At 43.7% G+C, this 27,346-nt stretch overlaps 3 protein-coding genes across 9 annotated transcripts in view; 2 read left to right on the top strand and 1 right to left on the bottom strand.

The window, feature by feature from the left end:
- The window catches only part of Nek5 (NIMA related kinase 5), a 60,734-nt gene extending 55,426 nt beyond the window's left edge, over positions 1-5,308 (top strand). For all 5 annotated transcript variants that reach the window (XM_076913884.1, XM_076913883.1, XM_034520557.2 and 2 more), the window contains one exon: positions 4,851-5,308. In XM_076913884.1, coding sequence (XP_076769999.1) covers positions 4,851-5,004 — 154 coding nt within the window. In that variant the 3' untranslated portion in view covers positions 5,005-5,308. The remainder of the gene's footprint in view (positions 1-4,850) is intronic.
- Positions 5,309-7,135: 1,827 nt separating this feature from the next.
- Positions 7,136-17,537, bottom strand: Alg11 (ALG11 alpha-1,2-mannosyltransferase). The gene is made up of 4 exons (XM_034520515.2): positions 17,457-17,537; positions 16,321-16,551; positions 12,812-13,743; positions 7,136-11,145 (listed from the first exon to the last, which is right to left on the bottom strand). The coding sequence occupies exons 1-4, from the start codon at positions 17,498-17,500 to the stop codon at positions 10,874-10,876; spliced, it is 1,479 nt and encodes a 492-aa protein (XP_034376406.1). The 5' UTR covers positions 17,501-17,537; the 3' UTR covers positions 7,136-10,873.
- Positions 17,538-17,786: 249 nt separating this feature from the next.
- Atp7b (ATPase copper transporting beta) overlaps positions 17,787-27,346 on the top strand; it is a 69,433-nt gene continuing 59,873 nt past the window's right edge. For 2 of the 3 annotated variants that reach the window (XM_076913880.1, XM_076913879.1), the window contains exon 1: positions 17,787-18,239. In XM_076913880.1, the coding sequence (XP_076769995.1) occupies positions 18,156-18,239 (84 nt within the window). In that variant the 5' untranslated portion in view covers positions 17,787-18,155. The remainder of the gene's footprint in view (positions 18,240-27,346) is intronic. The other variant, XM_034520809.2, reaches the window with a different exon arrangement.

The raw sequence follows: 27,346 nt of genomic DNA, 5'->3' as shown, positions 1-27,346 counted from the left end.
ACCTACTTGGTTTTTTCCCTCATATTCATATGTTCTTATTAGTTTGAAGTTATTTTCTGTAATAAATTTGGCAGCACTGAAATTCAGACACAGTATCCCACACATGCCTGCCAAGTCTTCTACTGCTGTGTCTCGGCCTCAGCCCCCGAAGGTTTTAAGTGCGTGTTGCACAGTAATTATCCCGCTGAGCACACTTGCTTTATGAGAATTTGTCAACATCTTCCATAGGAATAACCTCACCTAGACTTAGTTCATCATCTACTTGTTATGAAGACTCAGGCTGGGTATCTAACTCAGTGGCAGAGCATGTGAAGAGCATGTAGAAAGCCCTCATCTGAGTCTCAGCACAGAAACAACCCATGTTGTCCGTGTCTTCCTATGTTAGGAGCCGCAGTGAGCGTGACAACATTCACCATTACAAGATGGCGCGGGCATCCTGTGCTCCCACAAGTAAACAACTAACTGCGCAGGTGCAAAAGGCAAAAGCGCGCCAAAGTCACTGCCCATCCCGGGGCGTAATATGGGGTGATGAGTGAACAGCCAATCAGAAGTGAACACGCCACTCTAGGGTACATATAGCAGTGCCTTTCCCAGGCTTTGGGTCTTTCCGCTCCTGCTGATACAAGAATAAAGCCTCGTTGTAGTAACCACCCGAACACTGCCTCATGTGTCTCTTTCGCAGACGAAGGGGACTCGAAAAGGGGCGCGGAACATTCCTACTAGATTTAGTCATGTGTTTTCTAATGACCATTTGTGGCCTTATCTTGAAGACTTATTTTGTCTTCCTTTCCCATCTCTGTATTATTTCTTTCATATCTAATAATCTAACAGGCTCTGTTTTCTTCTTTGGGTCCTGCTCCATTCTGGACCTTTGGAAAACAAGGGGGGGTTAGGAAAAAAAATCCAGTACCATAGTTTGTCTGTTTTGTCCCAGTCTTGGTGTCTTAGGTATTATTCTATTGCTGATAGAACTGCATGGTAAAGGCAGCTCATAAAGGAAGCATTCGCGCTTACAGTTCCAGAGGTTTAGTCCGTGGTCTCATGAAAGGGAGCCTGGGGGCAGGCAGGCATGTCACTGGAGCAGTCGCTGAGAGCTTACATCCCAGTTTGTAGGCAGCAGTCAGAAGGGGGGGTGACTGACTGAACCTGGTGTGGAATTTTGAAAGCTCAGTGTCCACCCCCCAGTGACACATTACCTCCAACAAGGTCATACTTCCTAATCTCTCAACAGGTTTACCCACTGGGAACCAAACATTCAAATATATGAACCTATGGGGGCCATTCTCACTCAAACTAACACACTTGGGAAAAAAATCACACAAGAAATTTCTAAGTACAGACTTGAGCTTGTTCAGATTTGGAGTTTGAATCACAGCATGTGAGTGGCTTAGAACCCCACCCCCCACCCCCCACTGAGAAACCAGCATTAAGAGTAACTTTAAGAGTGGTTGTACCAGTTTGTAATCCCACCAGCAATGGAGGAGTGTTCCTCTTTCTCCACATCCTTGTCAGCATTTGCTGTTAAGAGTTTTTGATCTTAGCCATCCTGACTGGTGCTAGATGGAATCTCAGGGTCGTTTTGATTTGCATTTCCCTGATTACTAAGTACCCTGGCTGGAGCTGCCCCATGCTTGGGGGCCAAAATGTCCTGGGGACTGCTCTGCTGCTATGGTCTGTGGGTCAGGGTCTAGCAAGAGAGAGAGAGTGGGGGGAAGAAGGGAAAGAGATGGGAAGAAGGGAAAGAGTTGCGTAGAATAGAGACAAGCCAGAGGGTCTGTAGTCAAATCTTGTTTACTGTCTCTCATTGACTCCCTTGCAAGAAAATCCTGGGTATTTATAAGCACAAGCAGGGGAACACAGCTGAAGGCACTTTACCACGTGCACCATGCAGCTGGGGTCACTAAACAGCAAAACAAGCTATGTGGGATAAACAAGATGTTTATCCGAGTGTGTCAGCTGATGTAGGCTGTTGAAAAACAAGTCTCTTGTCAGGGTATATGGCTCCAGATGGCTGCAAAGATGATGGCTGCTTTCTAGCTGCTTTCTGCTAAAAGTCGGCTCCCAACAACCAAGGATATTGAGCATTTCTTTAGGTGCTTCTCGGCCATTCAATATTCCTCAATTGAGAATTCGCTGTTTAGTTCTGTTCCCCATTTTTTAATAAGGTTATTTGGTTGTCTGTAGTCTAATTTCTTGAGTTCTTTGTATATATTGGATATTAGCCTTCTATCAGATATGGGATTGGTAAAGATCTTTTCCTAATCTGTTGGTTGTCATTTTGTCCTATTGACAGTGTTCTTTGTCTTATAGAAGCTTTGCAATTTTATGAGGTCCCATTTGTTGTTGATCTTAGAGCATAAGCCCTTGGTGTTCTGTTCAGGAAAATTTCCCCTATGCCCATGTGTTCGAGGCTTTTCCCTACTTTCTCTTCTATTAGATTTGTTGTATCTGGTTTTATGTGAAGGTCCTTGATCCACTTGGACTTGAGCTTTGTACAAGTGGATAAGAATGGATCAATTTGTATTCTTCTACTTGCTGACCTCCAGTTGAACCAGTACCATTTGTTGAAAATGCTACCTTTTTTCCACTGGATAGTTTTAGCTTCTTTGTCAAAGATCAAGTGATCATAGGTGTGTGGGTTCATTTCTGGGTCTTCAATTCTATTCCATTGATCTTTCTGCCTGTCTTTGTACCAATACCATGCAGTTTTTATCACTATTACTCTGTAGTACAGCTTGAGGTCAGGGATGGTGTTTCCCCTAGAAGTTCTTTTATTGTTGAGAATAGTTTTCACTCTCCTGGGTTTTTTGTTATTCCAAATGAATTTGAGAATTGCTCTTTCTAACTCTATGAAGAATTGAGTTGGAATTTTGATAAGATTGCACTGAATCTCTAGATTGCTTTTGGGTAAGCTGGCCAGTTTTACTGTATTAATCCTGCCAATCCTGTATTAATCCATGAGCATGGGCCAGACCCCCTGGAGCTCCCAGGGACTGGACCACCAACCAAAGAATACACATGGAGGGACCAATGGCTCTGGCCAAATATGTGGCAGAGGATGGCCTTGTTGGGCATCAGTGGGAGGAGAGGCCCTTGGTCCTGTGGGGGTTCAATGCCCCAGTATAGGGGAATGCCAGGGCGGGAAGGCGGGATCGGGTAGATGGGTGGGGGAGCACCCTTATAGAGAAGGGGGAGGGGATATAGGGTAGGGGTTTCTTGGAAAGTATAACATTTGAATGTAAATTAAAAAAATCCAATAAAAGAAAAAAAAAGCGTAACATTAAAGTGTTATTACTGCTGGGATAGCAGAAGAAGTAAATATAAAACACCCAGGAGTCTCATGTGTTGTATTTTCTCAGGAAAAATCAAGATGAGTTCACAGTTGAAATGTAAAACAGCTGTCCTCACTGAGTAGAATGGAGAAACACCCCAGCAGGCTCCCTTTAGAAAAGCCATGTCCTATTCATTAGAGCTCTTCCTCATGGCCTAATCACTTTCCAAACCCTGTCATTTTCCATCTTTCTATTGCAGGTTTAGAACTTATCGGAATGTGTATGACTGGCACTGTCTTAAAGGACTCTCATGTGTCTGCTTTCTCTTAAGCATCTAAACATGCTCAAATGTCTTACAGGGCTGGACTCCCTGGAAAGTTGACCCTGAGCTTTTGTCCCTTGTCATCTCCCATTGCATTCTCAGTTCACTCTATGGTGGCTCGTGCAGTCTGGCACTCCTAGGAATGGGGGAAGCTTTCTCCAAGGTCATCTGTTACCATGAATTACCAAAGCATGCTATCATGTCTCTGTCTTCATCTGGCTCTTCCCTTGGTTAATTATAGCCGCACATTTCTTAATAACAGGACTAGGTCTTAGCAATGCACTCAAGTGATTTCATCTTCCTGTGAACCTCACAGCGTGCTTTTACACAATCCTGTATGGTGTAGGTCAGTCATTTCACATGTCCTCTTTGTTTTTCTAGATAGGGTTTCCCTGTTTAGTCCTGGCTGTAACTGGAGCATGCTCTGTAGACCAGGCTAGCCTTCAACTCAACCTGCCTCTGAGTTCTGGGAATAAAGGCCTGTACAACTATGCCTGGGACACATGATCTCTTGCCATAGTCAAGAAACACTACACACAAGATGCACGAGGCTGCTCTAGTCTAACAGTTTTTTTTTTTTTTTTTAATTTTTGTTTCTGTTTTGGGGCAGGGACTCAGGTATCCCAGACTGGCTTGAAACCTACTATGTAGTCAAGGATGCTATTGAACTTCTGAATCTTCTGCCTCCACATCCTGTGTGGATCATAGGGATGCACCACCTTCTTCAATCATTGCTGTGTTTTAAACCTAAGACTTCACACATGCAAGGCAAGCGCTCTACCAACTGAGCCATATCCCCAGCCCAGTGCAAAAGTGTTTTACAGTGAGCTTCTTTTTTTCTAAATAGGAGTAAACTTGAGGACCTGAGTTTGGATCCCAGCACCCACCTAAAACAGGCATGACTTTGCATACCTGTAACCCAGGTTGTGAGTAGAGACAGTAGGATTGTTGGCTTAGCTAGAAGCTAGTTCCAAGTTCAATGAGAGACACTGTCTTGAAGGAATAATGTAGCCTAGTAGAGCTGGATACCCCTATGTCCTCCTCTGGCTGCTGCATGAATGGATATAGGTCATTGCACCTGCACACACATTCAGTCATATACACTGGCTCCTTTCCTAGCCAAATTGATATAAAATGTTATCTGATGAGAGTCTGACACACAGAATGCTGAAGTGGAAGCAGACAAGAAAAAGGAAACTAGTTTTTCTATTAATGTTTTTATATTGTAACATTGATTTTGACTGTTATTATTTCAGAAACTTTGAAGAATCTGAAGATGAGCTGAGAGGTGAAATAATAGAATCTCTAGAAAAACTTGCAGCTTCCACAGAAGAAAGGGAACAGGCTAACAGTTCCTCCAAGAATGCTGAGAAGCCAGGAGACACAGAAAAGACAAACTTGCCAGCCTAGAAACTCCAGCGAAGGTCTGGACGCTATTTTTGGCCTGTTTAATCTGTATTGCTAAGTCCAAGGTTCACCAAATGACAGTCAAAATGTGCAAGTGTGAACAATCTGTTCCCCATCGATGGGGATCCATGTCCTTAAAGAAAAACTCACTATCTTACAGATTTTACACACTTTGTCCTGACTATGCTCTTGAGGGACAACTCTGATGAATGTTGTTTTTAGCTTTAATTCCATCTATTAAACTGAAACTATTTGTTCTTATCTTCATGTCTCTGTCTTTAGAATAAAACTTATTAAAAAACAAACACCTTTGGCTGTGTATGGCAGTCACTCCCCTGGTCTTTGCTCAAATGGCAGCGAGACTATATCAACTCTTCCACTCCCTTCTAGGTGTCTTGTAACATTTATATAGAGTACAAGGGAACACACAACAGATTGCTGGAATCATTGTTTTCCAAAAGATGAGTGATCTTAGACTCTGGGGTGAGTAGAGAGTTAGAGGAAGAACAACAGGAGAAGTGAGGTAAATTGCAGAGATAGTTTTCTTCTAGAAAATTACAAAAGTTCCTATCATAGTTATGTTACAGAAGTTAACTTTTTTTTTTTTTAAAACACAGACACATTCTCATTTATTCATAACAAGGTTTTGTAATGCTTTTACATAATTAAACATATATTCTGAAAGCACTAATAACACTGGTACTTGTAATTTTGCTATGATTATCCCGTAACATTCTCTAAAAATGATTACAGTAGGGTCTATGGAGGCTGGGGGTACAGCTCAGAGTTAAGGTACATGTTTAGCATGCATGGGAGCTTGGGCTTGCTCCCCAACACCAAGTATGTGAAATACATCTATAGCTAACTTGCTTTAAAGGTTTATAAAGAGCCAGAAAAATGGTTTAGCTTTAAGAGGATTTGTTCTTCTAGAGGATTCAGGACAACATTTCCCACTCTCCCCCAAGAACCAAAGGCTATTTAATAAAATCCCCAGCATCAGGCATCAGAAACCTCCTTCTGAGTTGTTACAGGGGAGATTAAGAAGACTCCCAAAACAATTATAGGCTGTTGCTATCATCCTTGCTTCCCAGATGTTGAAGGTCAGTCCCTATTGCTGAAGTCATCACACATTCTGGACACAAGACTTGTAGGAATCAAGGTGAGGCGACTGAAAGTTCCTCCCTGAGAACTAGATTTCCTAATACCAGAAGGTGCTTTGTAAGCTACCAAAGGATAGCAATCAATAGTCCTGCTCAGCTGTGATGCCTATGAACCACAGTGACCAGCATGACAAGCTGTCCCTAAAGGGTGCAATAGTGGTACTTATATATTGATGGTCACTATTAGCTGCCAAACTGAATGTAGGGTTCCCCTTCAACAGAAGGGAAATCACACCTTATTAGTGAGGTTATGGATTTTGGAGAAGAATGTATTACTGCCACTTCTACAAATCAATGTATTTCCTAATGACATCCTAAATTCTTAACCTTTATAGTCACAGCTAAGTGTAGTTTTCACTTCTGATCAAAGAAGCTTCTGTTTGAAGCTTTAAGAATTATCACAGAAGGCTAAATCTGGTCAACATACAGAGAACAACTGTCCGTGGGGTTTCCAGTCCCAACTGATACACCTACACCCCTGACTTAAGGCTCACTGAACATTACAGAGAGGGACAGAAGGATCAGGTGGTCTGCTGCAGTATCCTATCTTCTAGATATGGAATCTACACCTACCAAGTATCAACAATATGCCCAAACAAGACCTGAACAAATGATCACAGCGGTTGATATGTTGGAGTGGGTGGAGAGATCATGCATAGACCAACCCTAGATCAGTGGTTCTCAAGTTTCCTCATGCTGCAACTCTTTAATACCTGCAGTTCCTCAGGTTGTGGCGACCCCCGATCATCAAATTACTTCATTGCTACCTCATAACTATAATTTTGCTACTGTTATGAATTGTAAATATCTGATATGTCACCCTAAAGGGGTTGAGAACCGCCTTAGATGAAGAGCTACAGAGAATTACTGAGTGCTGAGAGAATTAGCTCTCCTCAGACTCAACCCCTAACTGGTTATCTAATACCATCCCTAAAAACAAACACATATAAGCAACACCCAAGGGAGCCAGCAGGTTGCATTTGTATATTTATTTGCATATATATATGTAGCGGTAATCATTAAAGAAAAAGAGACCATGAATTCCAGAGGTAGAGGGTGGGAGGGGAAAGAGGAAGATGATGAAAAACATTTTAATTGAACAAAAGCAATCACCTGACATATTTAGATACTTTGTATCAATATAGCTCTACATCACAATTAGATGTAAATATATTATACAAAGACTATGTAACATATACTTCATAGTTGTAGTATCACTGTAAACAGGAATGTGCACCCCCACTGCTGTGGACTCAAAACAGAATGCTTGGACCACTGAGGGGAAAATCATAACCATAGTGGACTTAACAACCACTCAGAAGCCTCACAGAAACATAAAAGATGAGCCTCAACATTTCACACAGTACCTACCCGAAATCTAGTAAAAAATAAGTATCTGTAAAACCTTATTAGGAATGCTGAAAAAGAATATACACGTAAATCATATGCTTTTAGTACATAAAAATAATTTTGAAAAGTTAGTATAAAAGTGTTTTTAAGAATCGCCAGGCAGTGGTGGCGCACACCTTTAATCCTAGCACTTGGAAGGCAGAGGCAGGCAGATTTCTGAGTTTGAGGCCAGCCTGGTCTACAGAGTGAGTTCCAGGACAGCCAGGGCTACACAGAGAAACCCTGTCTCGAAAAAGAAAAAAAAGAAACAGACAATCATTTCTTTTTTCACCATATCCCCTATTTATGTTCATTCCAATTTCTGTATCTTTAGTCCTTTCATTTTGTGCGGATGGGTAAGCTGTGTAGGCGATAGACAAATTTTACCTCAAAGACTGGTTTTAACATAACAGAGTGGCCAAGAGTCAGAATACCAGGCCATGATCCTGATTCTGTCATTAAACAGTTTTACGACAATAAAGTCTATTCAGTTCTTTAAATTGATTTTGTCTGTAAATAAAAATCTATTTTATTTTGAAAACAAAAGAGAGACTGTGTAAAGTTCCATCTACCTTCAGTCTCTGAAATCTTTGTAGACTGAATTATCTCCAACCCCAGCTGATGGTTTGCTGAGTTTCCATTGTAGTGAATCAACAATGTAACTGCAAGTAGAGATCCTAACAAAGCAACGCACCTAACAACCAAGACCAGCCAACCAGCTGGAAGAGACAGTGTCTCTTTTGTATCCCTACCACAAATGTCTAACTGTGTGGGCAATTCACTTACCTAGAAGGAACTGTGTATGCACGAAATGGCAATGCTGCCTTTACAGGCCTATGTGTACACACATAATCACCTGTTGCTGTGCTGTGGCTCAAGCTTGCTCACACAGTACAGCCAGCTTCTTACACACTCACAGGCTCAGGCCCACGCACCTGCCAGTTATGCAGAATGGAGACCAGGTGAAATTTATATTTATGTCCAGCTACTTGCTAAGAAACCCAGAAACTACAGAGTTGTAAACACATCTATCTGTAATAATGGGAGAGCAGAAAACCTTTACTACTGGTCGTTACTTTTGTAAAAAAACAAAACAAAAGAAAAACCAACTTGTGAAATTGTTTGTATAGTGCTAAATTACTTGGTAAACAGCCAACAGACCGCTATATCATGTGTTAGGGACTGTATCTGCCTCACTCACAGTGAGATCTCCAGAGGTCTAGGAAAGAGTTCTTAGTGAAATGCACATTCATTTGAAGAGAGAAAATCTGTAAGTTAGCATTATATTGTAGGCCATACTTGAAGAACTGTATACTTTAAGAGTCTAGACAAATGTTTATAGATCGTTGTTAAGAATCATGCTGGTTTAGTAAATAGTGGTTGTTCTGTAGCAATGAATAGTTGGCTAGGCTCTCCCTCTAGTTGAGCAGGTCACATGTCCAATTTAAGAGCTGTTGGTTACTGTCAAGTGTGTGTGCCATGCTGGTTTTCGATGTGGTTTATAGGTGGGATGGCTGGGCAGGACTGCTGGTTGCCCCTCTCCTTTGGAAGCTTGCTTGGTACCTTCATGCTGTGAAAGTCAGTCCTGGGGCAACAGCAACTCTCTCTGTGCACTTTCAGGATAGCTCCAGCTCAGGGGTCTTTTGGCCTGTTTCTAAAGTAGATTGTGTCTTCAGAAATTGGGACTTATTGTCCACCTCTAGGGGTAACCAATGGCAAAAGCAACAGGCCACATGCTTTGGGGAATCTCTTGGACAACCCTGGTCAATAACTCAAAAGGAAGCTTCTCGTGTCTGGTGTTGGGTTTTTTGTTAGGTGGTTTTTGGCTCAATATCAGCCCAGAAAAGTTCATTAAAACTATATTTGTAAATTTATACACAGAAATATATATGTATATACATTATAAATACATGGCCAGTTTCAGAAAAGCAACTTAGCTTGTTATTCTCTTGAATGAACTGAGGCTGACTTTTAGCCTTAAGTGGGGCTGTTACGAGAGGAGAACCCCATACAAATGAACTGTGGTGGCTACTAAACAAAACCCAATGTCCACACAAACCTAGTTATGCAAAAGATTGGTGCCTGTTTTGACTTCAACATACCTGTACACACCCATGAAGAAATCAGTCCAGCCCATCTCTTGACTGATACGTTAGGAATAGGATTAGAGATTCCCGTTTGAAGTTTCTTTTTCCTTTTAAGAAAATTAGTGGGTATACTTTAAAGGGTTACCCATGTTGTTATTTTGGCACTCCTGGGGTTGAGGTAAAGTAGCTCAGGGGTTAGAACACTTGTATACCATGAGCATGCTCTAGCTCAACCTCTAACCCTAAACCTACCCCTCAAACAGAATATTTACTTCTTTTTCCCTCAGAGAATTTTATCCAAAAGTTTAAGAATACATGTTTGCGTGCCAGCTGATAAGCTGCTCTTTCTTCCAGCACTTGCCTTTCCTCTGGGTGGAAGTCTTTGTCTGAGATGGGCTCAGTGCATTCTGTGATTGCACACGCTCCCTGCTCTCCTTACAGTCTGAGGCTCCACATGGTGTTCCAGCATCATAAAACAGATTAAAACCCCACAAGTATTACTTTATGTTTTCTTAGGCAAAAGTGATTTGAAAAACAGGATCTGGGGCTTAGGATGCAGCTCAGTTGGCAGAGGGCTTGTCTAGACTGCAGGAGGCCCTGGGCTCCATCATCAGCACTATGTACACTGGTGCATTCTGGGAGGTAGAGGCAGGAGCACTCAAGGATTAAGACAAGGAAAAGATTAAATTAAAGGATGCGTGAGATATGAAAATTTGACCGGTAATTTTTTCTTTGAGATTTGTACTGTTCAAATTGAGACCAAACAGTAAGTAGAATCTGTACATTAAGCTACATGAAGCTGGGTGTAGTGACACACCTTTAGTCCCAGCACTTGGGAGACAGAGGCGGGCGGATCTCTATGAGTTCAAGGCCAGCCTGGTCTACAGAGTGAGGTCTGGAACAGCCAAGGCTACACAGAGAAACCCTGTCTCAAAAAAGCAAAAGATAAAGAACATGTGCGAGATTACTTTTTCCGTAGATTAATTCTGCCATTCTGTTAAATATTGCCTTGTCTATACACACATTGTTGAATAAAAGCTCAGGCTGCTTTAATTACAATTAAGAATAAATTTAGAAAATATTTACATGTGAAGGTGTTTCCAAATGAAGCACTTCCTTTTACTTTTGGTGCTGAAGCTGGAACTTGGGACTTGCACATACCAGGCATAGGCTCTCCCACTATCTACAGCTCCAGCTCCACCCTGGAGAATGTATCTGGAATGTGCAGAGTAGGCATTAAGTAAGTAACTTCTCCACGGAGCACAGGAATGCTACTTCAAACTCCTGGTCGGAAAATCTGCTTACAGATGCTCTAGCAGTTTTCCTGATTTGAAGTCTCTTTTCTGCAGACAGAGAAAGAATATGCGCCATGGTTTCAGCATAGCCTTCTTCACTCTCAGCCAGAAATCCAGTTATTTGTCCCTCATGAGGAATGACAATGTCCAGCTTTGGGCCTCCTGAATTGTGTGCAAGGATAATTGTACCAGCTGCCATACACTCGACAACTCCTGAGAACGAAAAAGAACAGAAACCACAGACTCTTAAGTTTTGATGAACATAAATAAACCTTCAAAACTTCTGAGCCCCATGAAACAGTTAATTATTTTTGGGTCTAGAAATGTGCTTATTTAACATGATACAAAATAAAATGATGTTAAGGTTTTGTGTGTGTGCCTGCTGTGAATGGACCGTAGAAGCCACGAGTTGACTTCGGCTTGCTCTACCGCTCTCCACTCCTTGTGGAGACACTCACTGATTTGGAGTCTAGACTGGCTGGCCAATGAGCTAAAGATCCACTGGACCAGTTATCTCCATCTGTAGGTTACAATCCCTTCGGATTAAAGGACTGTTTCATAGGGGCTGCCTAAGACCATCAGAAAACATGTTTTACATATTTGTAATATGGAGTACATTGTAATATGAATATGTTTTACATATTCATAATAGTAGCAAAATTATAGTTATGCAGTAGCAACAAATAATTTTGTGGCTGGTAGGGGTCACCATGACATGAGAAGGGCATTAAAGGGTCACAGCACTAGGAGGGTTGAGAACTATTGCCCTAAACTCTCCAGCGCTACCACCAGATGCGGTGGGGTCACAGGTGTGCTGACACAGCTGCCTTTTACACGGGTGCTGGGATCGACCTAGGTCCTCCTGCTGCACAGTGAGCACTTTCACAGTGCATCAGCTCCGCCGTAGCACTTATGCTCTTCATCCCTAGATGGAATAAAAGTGTAAGCAACCTTAGAGAACTAAAGAGAGCTGCTGCTCAGAGGTGCAGTGGCCTGAACTGTGTCCAGCAGCAAGGTGAACTGGGTAAGTTTTGGTGTCGCCTGTCAAATGATGTACATGAAGGTGTAAAGGACTCGACGTGCCCCAGCCGTTTCTAGCTGTGCTCTTCTTTCACATCCTTGTAACCAGACGCCCGCTCAGCCTACCACTTCCACCTCTGCTTCCTGTTCTCTTTCCACGTTGCTTGCCCTAGGTTACTGATAACCCTTCCTTTCCCCAGTGACAGCTTGGGGCCCAGCTGCCCTTTTTGTCACCAAATACCAGCTCCATGTTTCCAAAGCACACTCTACAACCATTTTCTGCAGCTCCCTTTCTTCTGCCTGCTCACCTGCTCCCGCTCAGCTCTTTACTGACGCTCCTCTGGCTCTCACTGTCCCCATCTTTGCCACATCTGTAGCAGCCTGTGTCACTCTGTATTAGTCAGGGTTCTCTAAAGGAAGAGAACTGACAGACTAAGTAGAGGCTTCCAGACAATACCATTTTATCAAAACAACTGTAGTGTTTTGAAGGAGACTGTTTCTCATAAGCTCATATATTTGAATATGTGGTTTCCAGTTGGTGGAATTGTTTGTGAAGGGTTAGGAGGTGTGACCTAATTGGAGGAGGTGTGTCACTGGGGGCAGGCCTTGATGTTTCAAAAGACTCACATCATTCTCTGTGCATTTTCTCTGACTCCAACTTGTAGATCAAGATGTAAGTTTTCAGCCACCATGTCTTTGCGCTGTTACCATGGACTCGAACCCTGTGAAACCATGAGCTCCCAATTTTTCTTTCCTAAGTTGCGTTAGTCATGTTTGTCACAGCAACAGAAATGTACTTAGGACCTTATGCACATCTTTCGGTATCAAACAACTTGTTAAAAAACAAAACAAAACTCACCAATCCCAAAATGCTCATTCCACATGGTATGTAGACCGACTGTTGCTTCAGACAAGTAATTCTTCAATTCATCGAATGAAATGTTTATTTTAAATTCCACATTTTCTTGAACTCCCAAATTCTCAGATAGTCTTCTAAGTTGGTTTACTCTAAACTCATCATCTTTGTTGCGACACCCTCCAATAAGGACAAGTTTAAGAGAACGGCCAGACTCAGCTGCCTTCTCATTTAGCAATTTAGCAAAGGCTTTGATCTGTAAAGCATGATTCTTTTCAGGCCTGAACTGGCCAATGGAAACCAGCAAATGCCCTGGGGTCACCTTTTTCTCATGTAAAGGGATGTCCAGAAATGTCTGCACATCACAAGGTGGATAAACAACATTAGTGCAATGGCCAACTTTCCACAGTGAGAGAATATGGTTTAGTGTCCAAGAAGAATTAACCATGACTATGTCACTGCAAGACCCAACCAGGCCATAAATAAAAGCAAATAAATAGTAATAGATAAGCTTTGCTTTGCTGAGAAGAGCATTTCTGCTAATGAAAGCCGCATTATTAAATCCAGGATTTTGATTCTTCACTACAGACAGCATGTCAGTGCTGATAGTGGGATAGTGGACATAGCTTCCGACTCGGCACCCTCCCACATATTTAAACAGAGGGAGTGTGAAGGCGTATCCCATGGAATCGATGTACACATCAGGAACACACTGCATCAGAGCTTCCCAGCCAAGAAGAATGGATCCAAGACTTTGGCCTAGCAATGTGAAGTGAGGATAGCGAGAATCTTCCACAAGGTAGCGTTTCCTTAAGAAAACAAACTGCACTGGGTGAACCAACTTGATGTTAAACCTTCTGAAAGCACCTTCTAGTATCTGTTGACCACTGACGTTAATGTCACCAGTATACACAACATAAACTGCTTCAGGATACCTGAAATAAGATGTCATTAATTTGGGTTAAAATTAAGCCAAACATTTAAATTTCCTTATAATCATAAGCAAACTTTTTTTTATACTAAAAATGTTTTCTACCATTTCTCATTTATTGAATTTAAACTAACTCCATCCCTCCTCTGGGTTTCTACTCTTAATCTTTCAAAGGAGACCCTGTGCTGTTTTGACGGTTACCTGCAAATTAGTCTGTTGAAATCTAATCTCTAGTAGAGGGGCATTAGAAGGAAAGGGACTTGTAATGGGGGGGGGGGGGAACAGGAATTGTGTCATCTTGTGCATTTGTCATACACACTTTACCCCTGGGCTCCATTCAGACCCCCTGTAGTACCTTTCGGAGGACTAAAGGAGTCTGTTCACCCCACAACGTGGAAACGAAGCAAGCAGCAGTTATATATGAAGCACAAAGTGAGCCACATCCTCTTGACTGTGGATTCCCAACCTCTGGAGCTACGAGCAATAACTTTCTCTTGTCTATAAACTATCCAGCTGAAGGTATTTTGTTATAGTTAGCTGATGAGACTAAGATGTCACATTTAACTATTTGCCACTTCTTCTCTTATGGGTTTTAAATGGAACAAACACCAACAGAAATTTCTGATATATTAATGAGAGGTTTGCATTTTTAGGACATATTAAAAAATTTCATTTTAAGGATTTTAGCTGTAGGGCGCTTGTGTAACATACACAAGGTCCTGAGTTTAACCTTTAGCATCACAAAAAACAAATGGGTGGGGACCCTTATTTTAATGGTTCTTCCTATAAATTGGTAATGAAATAAAACAGAAAACTAAGATTCATTAAAGTTGTCTTGAGATAGAATCATCATTCTATTTAAGGTTTATTTTTATTTATGTGTATTGTGTATGATTGTGTGAGTATAGGTCATATGTATGTAGGTACCTCTGGAAGGTAGAAGCAGGTGTTAGATCCCTTAGGGCTACAGTTACAGGAAGTTACCAAGCTTCTGATTTGGGTGCTGGGAACTGACCCCAGGTCCTCTGGAAGAGCACCAGGCACTATGAACTGCTAAGCTACCCTCCAGGCCCTGAGAGAATCATAACTTTAGAGCATTACTTAGAATTCTCCCCTCTCATTTTTTAACGACCCCCCTCCCCAAATATGTAAACTATACAATGAAGTATGATTGGCTGGGGATAGTTAAGAAGTTAACTCCCAGTTCTGGAAACATGTCTCAGTGACTCAGAGTACAGAAGACCTGGGCTCAATTCCCAGTACCACATGGTAGCTCATAAGGATTCCATGCCCTTTCCTGGCCTTTGTGGGCACAGCACGTTTATCGTAGACTCATACATGCGGGTACTAATACACATAAACTAAAAAGAAATAAAGTCTTTAAAAAAGTAATTTCCATGTTAAAAAGTATAGTTATACACATATTGTTTCCTTGCTACATCAATTTTCAGACTTCCTCAGCTACTTAACTAGTTCTAATATAACAAGTTCTTTTAAACACACTGTAAGTAACATACACACATAACTATACCCTAATTACTAACATAATAATAAAACGGTAGATTTGGGCCACAGAGAAGACTCAGTGGATAAAGCACATGTCACTAAGTGTGAGGACCACTGTTTGCATCCCAAGCCCACATTAGAGTGGCAGCCACTGGTAATCCCACCACTCTGGAAGGCAGAGAGACAAGTGGATCTCTGGGCGAGCTACCTAGCTGGACTGGCAGGAATCCTGAGGTCCAGGTTTAGCTAGAGATCATGCCTCAACAGTGGAAAGCAACCGAGGCAGACATCCAGTATCAACTACAGGCCTCTACATGCACAAGCACACGTGCACACATGAATACTCCCCCAAAACTATATACTTACTTATTTCATTGTTTTGGTAACCATTGTAAATCTTTTTCAACTAAAAAGCATGCCAATTAAGGAAAAAATTATGGAACTTACGATAATTCAAGGTTGCCCACTTGCTCTCACGAATACCATGCACTTAGATCATATCCCATGCCCCCTTGTCTTATCATCCTCTCCAGCCCAACAAATCTCTTCTTCCCAGCAAGCCTTTCTCCTGCCTTCTTGTCTTTTTTTTTTTTTTTTTTTTTTTTTTTTTTTTTGGTGTGTGGACATTTAATTACGGTTGCCTGTATGAGCCCAAATGGAGAATTTTAAACAAAGGAAAATTACTAGTGGCTACAGCACAAAGCACTATGACGTCCCCATCTCTCCAGCAGGTAGTAACTGCCTTCAGCTTTTCACTAATGGGACATTATGAGTTCCTCTCCGTCCATGATGGTATCTTGAAGGGTCTAGGTTTTGTTCATGTAGCTTAGTGTTTTTATCTGAGAAATAAAAGCATGTTTTAGCTTTTTTTTTTTTTAATTCCCCTTTTGAGAGGCACTGTTCATGTTGCCCAGGCTGGCTTTTGATTCCTGGGCTCAAATGATCCTCCCACTTTAGACTCTAGGAAAGACAGGATAACAGCTACGAAACACTAGTCTGCGTAAACTAAAATTTAGTGTGATCTTAGGAGGCAAGCAGCAGCGCAGCGTTTTAGCTAAGAAAGATGCATACCTACTTTTTCTGCAGGGCTCTCAAAGCACACCACAGAACTCTCTCTCCTCCGCCGCCCGCATTGCAGTATGGGTGGAAAAACGCAACCACCATTTGATCTTTTCCATTTTTGCTGGTTGACACTGACTTTTTCTTTCTCTGTAGATATCGCCTGATAACCCAAAGGCCAATGACCAAATATACACACAAAACTCCACATATAATTAGTCCAGGAAAGAAGAGTGAATAAAAAAATCTGAAATAAATAAAAGGTGAATGTCAACCTGCTGTTAATTTAAAAAGTCAGCTACAAATTAAGGTTTACTTTTTACATATTTGCTTAATATTAAGTTCTGTAGCTCATAAGTCTGATAAAATATTCAATTTTTTTCCCCCTTAGTGGTGGTGATTCAGGGCCTCATAGATGTTAGGCAAACACTTAATTCCTAGCCAATATATACCCACATTTAAACCAAATGTTCTCCAGAAGGTAACTGTAATCCAAAGTTATGGATTACTCAACAATCACCATTATAATGCAGAAAGCCAGCCATTTCAATGTACAAAGTGCCGAGCTGGCAGCATTCTATTTAGCAGGAAAAGGCCAAGAAGGTGCTAGAACAAACTAGCCTATTCCTATTTTTAGCCTTCACTACAGAACTTGAAGCAGAAAGTACAGAAATGAAGATGTAATACAAACTTAGGCAAGAATCCACTGCTCTTCAGAACGCTATTACGCTAGCTCTAAATTTTCAACCTGAACAAAAGTACACATGAACTTAGGTAGGCCTTCATAAGGCAGGAACAACTTTTGGAACACGGAACTATTACCATAGTAGTCACCGGTGGTTAACATTCCTGTTTGTTTCTACTAACTTTTGTAATTATTACATAAGAAACGGTATGCATCTTAAAAACAATACATTTACAACTTTAAACATCAAACAGGGAAGAATAAATCAACAGATGGTCAAGAAGCAGAGAATCAACCGATTGGTTTTAACGAAGCAAGTAACCGGTAAGGAAACGGCTGATCGGCCAGTAGCAAGGCATGCGAAACAACTGAGGTAAACTGAGGCATGAAAAAGCTCTTTTACAGACTTTATCTGGACTGCCCCAAGACCCTCCACGCCCTCGCGAGTCAGGCCACCAGCTCCTCACCGTAGCACTGCGTACACGCACCAGCTCCCTGTGTCCGCCGCCATCTTACCCCACCCTCCCCCTCGCAGCCCGGAAGCGCTTGCCTGTTCTTGTATTCTATTGGCTCCTGAGAAAGCGTGCGCTATTAGCCACGCCCCCTGCGTACACGCCTTCCTCCGGGTTGCCAAATAGCCGCTCCCCATAGGCGGGGCGCACACGGGCCCATCCCACTTGGGCCACGCCAGTGCGGTGGTGGGAAGGGGGCGTGGCTTGTGATGGAGAGCCGGCTCTCCCGCCCCGCCCACCCCGCTCCCCCTCCCGTCTGGAAGCCCCCTTGCGGGCGCCCCGCCCCGCCCCCACCACGGCGCCGGCTGCCGGTTGGGACCCAATGGGAGGTCCGGGCGGGCGACGAGCTAATCTTCCAGTACAGAGTCGGCTCTTTCAGAGGTGTCGGCGAGTCCCCAGCGGCCGCAGTAGTGGGGCGCCGGGTGGAGAGGGGGCTGCGCAGGAGCGAGCGCCCTGGGACTGTGGTCCCCGCTGCACCCTATCCGCAGCGTACCGCGGACCTCGCTGTTCCGAGTCCGCAGCACCGGGGCTGAGACATCTGAGCCCTGGGTTCCCCAGGAACCACGGATGCGCTTCTTCGCGCCTCCTATCCCTGACTTGTAAAGTCGTTCTTCCCTCCCCCCAACCGCCACCAGGTGACCTTTGGGCTCGGGGATGGATCCCAGGAAGAAGTTGGCGTTTGTGGGGACGATGCCTGAACAGGAGAGACAGGTCACAGCCAAAGAGGCTAGTCGGAAAGTAAGTTTCCTTTCCCTGACCGCAGCGTGGACGCACCTGCCTGAAGCGCTATTCTCCTCGGTTCCTTCAGTACTCGCGACTGAGGACACGAACCCCCGAGAAGGGAGTACCCGGGAGGAAGGCCCTCTAGATCAAGGATGCCGCTAGCCCTCTGGTGTTCAACCATTTCGAGCCAAGCACTTTCCCCGGTTCTTATTAAAAAGCTCTTGAGTGTGGGGTTGCTGTGTAAAAACTCTCGTTGCGCCTGGGAGTGCTAATGCCTCGCTAATGCCTGGCTAATGCCTGGCTCTGCAAAAAGTCTACATCTATGTCCTGTAGCTTAAAGGCATTCGTTTTAATAATACAGGAGGTTAATTCATGCAGCCTCTTAAAGATGCAAACAGCAAAGACTATTTAACACGGAAACCAGGTCTGATTTTCTTCAAGTGCGTTTCCAATCAGCAAATACTTACTGAAACTTGTATAGGTCGCAGGCCTACGGTGAATTCTTGAAGATTTGTGCATTGTTTTAAAAATATTTTGTCTTGCTTAATTGAAATCACGTTTTGTGTTCTCGGACTTTTTTTTTCCCAGTTAGTTCTGTATTGGAGATTGTTTCATAGAGTGTCATAGGTGTCTCCATAGTCTGTTGATGGTTCCCCTCGTGGAGTGGTCATTGTGATTGCTTTTCTTTCTTCCCCTGTTGACTTGATCTTTGCACTTGAGTTGTTTAAGTGTGCGTGTGCTTGTGCGTGTGTGCGTGTGCGTGTGCGTGTGTGTGTGTGTGTGTGTGTGTTATGGAGGTTAGGAGCATCTTGCTGGACTTAGCGTTCATTTTCCATGCGTGTCCTGGGGACTGAACTCGGGTCATCAGGCTTAAAAGCAAGTGCCTTTACCCACTGAGTCATTTTGCCTTACTTGTACTTGAATTTTTTTTAAAGCATTTATTTATTTATTTATTTATTTATTTAATGTGTATATGGGAAAGAAGGGAGGGGAAGAGAATCTAGGTGTGAGAGGTAAGCAGAAGATGTTGTTCAGGAGTTGGTTTTCTCTCCTTTCAGCAAACAGGTCGTCAGCCTTCATGATGGTGACTCCACCCACCGAGCCCTTCAGCTGGCCTTATACTTGGTTGTTAATATCGAATTTAATACTGGGAAGTATTTCTTCAGGTCTGGTTTGCTGAACTGGAGCTTGCTTCTTTTGTACAGGTCTCGGAAATTAATTAATCCAGCGATTTTGTTGAGTGTCCTTTGTTTGTGAAATTCATTTAGACTCTGGTGTGTAGAAATGAAAGCAGTATGGTTTAATGGATGGGCAGAGGGAGAGGTTGCTCAGTAGGTAATTCTTAGGAGTGTGAAGACAGCCAGCCCACATGGGGTAGGGGGTGGCCAGAGCAGAGAAGGAGGTAAGTCCTGTGTTTTGCACCGTCCCCATGAGAGAGTGAAGTCTTTATCTAATCAGGTCAAATTTAAGTCCTGCTCCACTCTTGAAGCAGTTGGTTAACTGCTCTGGCTCAGGTTGGCCTCACCTGACTCTGATTCTGAGTTATACCAATAATGGCCTTAGACAAAGTCACTGGACCTATTACACGCGTGACGTTGTATTAGTTTATACTCCTGTGTGTTCATCCTCTCATTCAATTCTCATGACCCATGCCGCTTGTGTTTATTCCGACTCTGCAGTGCAGGAAAGCAAATCCACGGTCTTGTGCTCATGAGTGCTTTGATACAGATTTTTGTTGTAACTCTGTGCTCAGGACCAACGTAGGCCCTCTAGCATTCTGCTAGTGACTAGTCCCCAGTTCCAGCCTGATAGTAACTATTACCATTCTATTGCCACTTTGTCCTTGTTGTTGTTATTCAGCACGCGCTTTTTTTGGACATTGTTTTGGAAATGCTAAGGTCTGAGGATCCAGCTAGGACATTTCCTTTAGGGAAGTTGCATTCTTATAGAATGATGTAGGAGTGTCATTGTAAACAGCAGGTAGGTGTCGGGGACACAGAGGTCCTTTACTCACAGAGAAGCACTAAGAGAGCCAGAAAAGTTAACTGAGCTGTGGTGTCTCCTCAATGGGGGAAATAAAAACCAAAAACCGTCATTCCATCCAGAAAGCTGAGAGTAGATTTTGTTAATGACCCGGTGACCTATTTGCTATCTGTGGAGGCAGACTCACCTACCTTTTGCTACAGGGGCAGACCTCACCCAATTCCTTAGAAAGATTATTCCAGAATCTTCTTTCCCTGGACCATTACCCACCTGCAGGGGAGATGTGAGGAGTACTTTATGGCCTGCTAACCTCTACGATCCTATTAAACCACACTACATTCTAGGCCTTTTAGCTATAGAACTGCCTTTTGTGGTCTCATGTAGTTTGTAAAGAAATTTCTATGTAATCGCACCTTAAACTTGACTGTGCACCTAGATTAAAATGATTGTTGCCTGGAAACCTTTACCAAAGTTGTGCTTTAAATATTCTGGCAGTGAACTGCCTGGCATTAGACTCCCTGAAGTCTGATCCAGGTTGGTGAAGTCAAGCTGAACTAGGTCTTTATTCTCATCTCTTTGTGGGTTCGATTCCCCTCCTAGACATTGGAGGGTCCTCTTCAGGTAAGGGGATGGGGAGGGATAAGGATGATTCTGTTTTAGTGGATGATCAGAGGAGACTTCCAGGGCAAATTCCCACTGGACTAGAGGTCACAGATGTTCAGATTTCAGGGAAACATTCTGAGCTGCCAAAGTGTCCAAGTCCTGAGACACGAATTTGATAATAGGAATCGGTATTTGATCTTTGTCCTGGCTTCCTGAACCTTGAGATTTCTTCATTCAGAGTGAGAGGAGAGTGTTTTATTGTCCAAAAGAAGAGCCCTTCAGCTTCACTGGGGTCTGTTAAGAGGCAGACCTTGATGTGCTTTATAACAAGGTCTGGTCACCAGAGAAACCATCCACATGGTTTGGGTGTTAGAACTTTTAGCATTCCCCCCCCCCCCCCCACCTTCTTAGGGTGTGAAGGGACAGGATTAGTTAATCACAAATGACTCATGATTTTATCAACCCTGCCTACCAAGCAGAACCTCCATAAAACTCCTAAAGGATGAGCTTGGGGAGTTTCTAGGAAGTGAACCTTGTGAAGATCCTGGGTGTGTGGATGGTCTGTCTACAGAAGGCATGGCACCTCTGGGAACTGATTCTCTATTCCTTTGCTCTGTGCATCTCCCCCACTTGGCTGTTCTTGCATTGTGTCCTTAATAATGCATTTCTGTGAGCTGCTATAGTGAATTATCCTTCTTAAGGTCATGCAAGACCCCGACTTACAGCAGGTCATTCAGGTGCACCTCCTAGAATTAGAGACTCTTACATGGCCAGCCCTGTGCCCCTGGGTCTGTGCTAACTTCAGGTACTGTTAGAACTGTGAAAGGTATCCAGGCCCTGTTGGTGGGGAAACTCACGCAGAAGTTAAATAACTCACTCAAGGTAGCTTGTTAATAAGAGGAAATTTAGTAGTATTTGGTCCTAGGTCAGCCTGAATAGCTTTCTCAAAATCATGTTCTTTGGGACTTTACGATACTTGATCATATCATCTGGTGTTACTAAACTAATGAATTTGGCTTAATTTTTCAACTCTGAGATGCTTAAACACAGGGACCAGACTTACAACATTTAAAATATATCCTGTGCAGTATGCTTTCCAAGTACAGAGTGAGCTGTTTAGCCTCTACCGCAGAGGCTAGGGAAGTCCAAGCAATAGCATAGGTTGTTTTTAGCTCTTAAGTTCTGGGTATATTGAAGGGAGTGTGAACTATATGAATAATGTGGTTCTTTTTCCGAGATGGGAGGGTCTTGCTGTGTAGCGCTGGCTAGCCCACTACTTACTGTGTAGCCCAGACTGATCTACAACAGTCTCCCTACCCAGTGCTGGAATTACAGGCAAAAGTCACTACAGTCTGCTTCTTTCTTTTCCATAGTATGTAAAGGCACTTTTCAGTTGTCTAAGAATGAATAATTATAGCATTATTTCACTGTCTGTGTTTTTATTCAGGGGGTTCTCTATGGGGCAGTAATGACCAAGTGATAAAGATACTTCAGTGCCCAACTTGCAGGTGTACTCGTTACCAAGCCTGGCTTTTTATTTTGTTTTTAATTCTCTCTCTCTTTTTTTTTTACAGCTTTATTTTCTTTTATTCATTTTTTATGTGTATGAGTGTCTTTGCTTGCATGAACATCTGTGCACCATATTAGGCGTCTAGTGTTGGAAAGAGTATAGCAGATCTCCTGGAACTGGAGTTAAATCAAGCCTGAGTCCTCTGGAAGAGCAGCCAGTGCTCTTAACCACCGAGCCAGCTCTGCAGCCCTGTGACTGGATTTTAAATGCCTTACTGACAGTCATTTCAGTTTGAATCAGAAGGGAGTCCATAGTGGTGACATGGTTGGTGATCACCAACAACCACAGTGTAAGGTGTCACCTTGGTCAGGTGACTTGATAATGTCCTGATTTACACAAGAAAAGAACATTGCCAGGTGAAGCTCTGACAATGCCCGCCCCTTCCTTCCTTCCTTCCTTCCTTCCTCCTTCCCTCCCTCCCTCCCTCCCTCCCTCCCTCCCTCCCTCCCTCCCTCCCTCCCTTCCTTCTTCCCTCCCTTCCTTGTGTTGTTGGGGATGGACCTCTGCCTTGTTTGTATGTATTGTCTACACCCACACCCCTTGGTTTTTGTTTTTTAAACTAAGTAAAAGAACAAAGTAGCAGATCAAAGGAATACTCAAGGAGTAGAGCAGAAAAGCTTTATTTTTCTTTGGGTTTGGCTGGGCCTTGTCTAGTGCTGTGATATATGCAGGGAGGAAGGATGTATTTCAAACCACAGTCCCACATTCCACCTGTCAGAGGGAAGTCAGGACAGGAACTCAAACAGGACAGCAACCTGGATGCAGAGGCCATGGAGGTTGCTGCTTACTGGCTTGCTCTTCATGCGTTACTCAGCCTGCTTTCTTTTTTTCTGTAGACCAGGCTGGCCTCGAACTCAGAAATCCACCTGCCTCTGCCTCCCAAGTGCTGGGATTAAAGGCGTGCGCCACCACCGCCCGGCTTCAGCCTGCTTTCTTATATCATCCTGTAAACTTGCCCTCCCCCCAACCCCTGCAGGGGTGGCGCCACTCCCTATGGGATGGAACCAACCATATCAATCATTAATTTAAAAACTATCCCACAGGCTTGCTGTAACTGAGGTTTCCTCTTCCAGAGGCTCTAGCCTGTGTCAAGTTGACATAAAAACTAGCCAGGGCAAGATGGAACCCAGGGCCTGTGCTTGCACACAGAGCTACACCCCTAGTCAAATAATGACCAGAGATTATGAAATCTGCCCTTTCAGAATATAAGTTTTGCTGGTGCCAAAAAGTCCAGTGACTGAGTAGCTGAGTAGCTGGCTACACTAGCAGCGAGTTCCTTATCTCAGCTGTCCCTCTTACTTGAGCTTTTCCCATCCAGTCGTGATCTTACAGCCTGTCACTGCTCCTAGGAGGGGCCTGGGCTTGGTCTAGTCTCTTCTTACTCGTTCTTACTTGTAGAAAACTGGTACCGCTGGGTGTGCTGTCTTTAACTTTTCTTCCTGGCTTCACCCCCTCTCCCCTAACCCCCAGTTGTTATTTACATCTATAACTTGAGTTCCCCCCCCCCCTTTCCTTTTTCTTTGAGGCCAGGTCCTGATCTGTAGGCTAGGCTTGAACTCCCAGTCCTTCCGCCTCATCCACCTACATGTCACCGAGCTGTAAAGCCGCTTTTTCTCCTTTTGGAGAAAGGACACATCTAGCTTCTTTTCAAGGTCATGCTGTTTGTAAATACCTTTGACCCTCCTCTCTACCTGTCTGGAATCTTGAGGACCTGTTCCCCTCTTCACCTCTACCTCTCTCTGTGCAGGCAGCCATCCACCTAGCTTTCATTCTGACGTCACTCCCATCGCCACGCGCCCTGTCCTAGCTGTTGTACCTGTTTCCCTTATGGAAAGATCCCCTGCGTCTCCCTGTTTTCACTCTTTGACCACGTTGCATTTTTCTCATTATTTTGTCAGTTTATCCGCTATGAAAGAAATACATATAATCATGTATATAAAATGTAATAATAAGTTATACCTCTGTACCTCACCTGACCTCAGAATGAAGGGTTGAGGGAGCCAGAGGGAAGGCTCAGGGACACCACAAGAAGACCTGCAGAGTCAACTAACCTGGGTCCATGGGGGCTCCCAGAGACTGAACCACCAACCAAAGAGCATGCATAGTCTGTACCTAAGCCCCCTAACACATAGGTAGCAGATGTGCAGCTTGGTCTTCATGTGGGTCCCAAACACCTGGAACTGGGGCTATCTGTGACTCTGTTGCCTGTCTTTGGCTTCCTTTCTCCTTGCTTTTTTTGCCTTGTCTGGCCTTGGAGAGGATGCTCCTAGTCCTGCAGTGACTTGATGTGTCAGGGCAGGATACTCATGGGGGGGGGGGGCTTCCCCTTCTCCTCAGAGAAGGGGGGTTTGGAATTGGGGAGAGGGAAGGTAGAAGGGGGACACTTAGAGAACAGGAGGGAGGGGGCTGCAATTGGAATGTAAAGTGAATAAATAAATTAATTAATGAAAAAAGAAAAAATATTGGGGCTTAGGAGGGTAAGAGCACTGAGCAAGCCTGAGGACCTGAGTTTGAGTTCTCAGCACACATATGGAAAGCTGGACATGGCAGTGATCACCTGTTAACCCAGCAATGTGGGAGGTGGGGACAGAAACAGGCCGATAGGAACTAGCTGATCAGCCAGCCTAGCTAAAACAGCTAGCTTCCATTTCAGTGAGAGAGCATGTTTTAAAGGAGAAGGTGGAGAGTGATAGAGGAAAACCTGCTGTGTCCTCTTCTGGTCTCCACATGTGCACACATGGATGCATGTACCAGCACACTCATATGCATGGATGCATGTATCTGCACACTCATATGAATGCATGTACCTGCATACTCACACATGGATACATGTGAATGCACACTCACACACATGGGTGCATGTACCTGCACACTCACACACATGGGTGCATGCACCTGCACACTCACACACATGGATGCATGCACCTGCACACTCACACACATGGGTACATGCACCTGCACACTCACACACATGGGTGCATGCATCTGCACACTCACACACATTGGTGCATGCACTTGCACACTCACACATGGATGCAGTCACCGGTACACTCATATGCATGCACTGCATACCCAACACATATACCTTTCTCCCCTGTAGTAGTCAGGGTTTTCTAGATAAAGAGAACTGATAGAATGAATACCCTCCTCTCTCTCTAAATGGGATTCATTAGAGTGGGTTACAGACTGTGGTTTGACTATTCCAACGGCAAGTACGAGAACCCAGTAGTTTTTCTGTCCATGAAGTTGGATGTCTCAGATCTTTGGTATACATGAGAATTCTGAGGAAGGGGGCCCTAATACTAGTGAAGGATTGAACTTGGCAGCAAGAGTCAGGGCAAGCAGGCAAAGAGCACTGTAGACGTAAACTGCCTTTCTCTGTTTTGCATTTGTTATAACCCAGGTTGTATTGTTTTGGATTTGAACCCGGAGCCACAGGAGCACTTACTCTCCTACTGAGCTATACCTGCAGCCCCTGTAACTCAGCCTTTTGTGTTTAAACACCACTGCCATGGGTATTTGGATAGATAAACAATGTGTTATCTAGTTTTGCCGATGTCTACGATCAATAAAAAACGATACCAGTGTGTTTAGTGTTTTCACTAGACGTGGCAGCTGTAGCATTTATTCCTAGGTAAGATGCTGCAGAAGGCAGTTGGCGGGTCGGGGTGGTCTGTGGTTTTCCAGTAGGAGCAGTTGTGCTGTGAGCCTTTGCAGAGTCTGTTTGTGCACAGGCAGCAATTCCGCCCTGCTTTTTTGAGTACTTTCTGCCTTTGCTGTCATCAGTGTCCTGAACCTCTTCCTCTACCCCCACAAATGCCAGGCCGTATCCTTTCTCTGGCTTCAATGTTTTTGTTTTTAAATCCATGTTGAGATGTAGTCCCAGTGCAACAGTATTAAGAGAGATGCCCTTTAGGAGGTTACGGAGCAGTGAGCGTTAAGTCCTTGTGAAATTGGGATTAAGTGCTCATGTGGAAAGTCTTAATGGGAAGTCTTTGCTCCCTGCCTCCTGCCCTGTTCTTTCTCATCTACCACTGAAGACTCTGTTTCTTCTCTCTAGAGAGTGCAACAAGGCACCACCTTGAATAAAAAAGCCACTCTTATTAGACACTGACCTAGGCTCTGATCTGGGCTTTCTTGCCTTCCTTATAATGGTGAGATATATAATTCTGTTCTTTATAAATGACCGTGTTATTTGTGATAGTTGCCCAGATACAGTAAGAGACTGATAATGAAGAGTGCTGTCATGACCAGTACCTGGAATTAGGAAGTAGGGAGAGGCTGGAAGAGTTTGGAAGACCAGGCAAGAAAAACCATAGATTAGTCCAAACAAGGTATTGAAAGCTTGGATCTTCTTAGAGACATTTGAGTGGCTGGCCGGAGTGTTGGTAGAAATATGAGCAGAAAAGCTGTTGTGATGAGACCTTAGGTAGAAATTAGAAGAGTCTCACTGGGAACCGGAGAGAAGGCCTTCCTTATTACAGTCTGGCAAAGATGGAGGAATTGTGGCCACACAGATCCATAGCTACTTGGTGGGAAATACACCCTTAAGCCAAGCGTGGAGTGCCACAGGGCCTCTCCTGATCTCTCAGAGTAAAATACAAGAGCATGGAACCAGGATAGCAGCGTCATCCACAGGGAAGCAGAACAGAGATGGACCATCCTTAGCCTGGCTGCACCTCAGGGTGAATGCTTGTTGGGGAATTAAGATGCACAGAAAGAAGCCAGATCTTGAAGGCACTTCAGAGACCTCTGAGGCTACCACTCTCATTCCAGGTCCTGAGTGGCAGGCCCTGGAAGGCATGTAGATTTCAGGACAGGGGCCCAGGGTTCCCATGGCATTTCAGCAGACATGCAGAAGCTGTTTCCACTGAAAAACCTCAACTTGTCCCTTGAGTCCACTCGAGTAAGTAGCAACAGGCTGAAAGCACCAACACTTCTTTTGTTTCTCCTGGTCTCCTCTGCT

The sequence above is a fragment of the Arvicanthis niloticus genome, chromosome 16 (genome assembly GCF_011762505.2).
Source record: "Arvicanthis niloticus isolate mArvNil1 chromosome 16, mArvNil1.pat.X, whole genome shotgun sequence".
In the NCBI taxonomy this organism is placed as follows: Eukaryota; Metazoa; Chordata; class Mammalia; order Rodentia; family Muridae; genus Arvicanthis; species Arvicanthis niloticus.
Note: the sequence above shows the minus strand (reverse complement) of the source record. Positions and strands in the feature narration are given on the sequence as shown.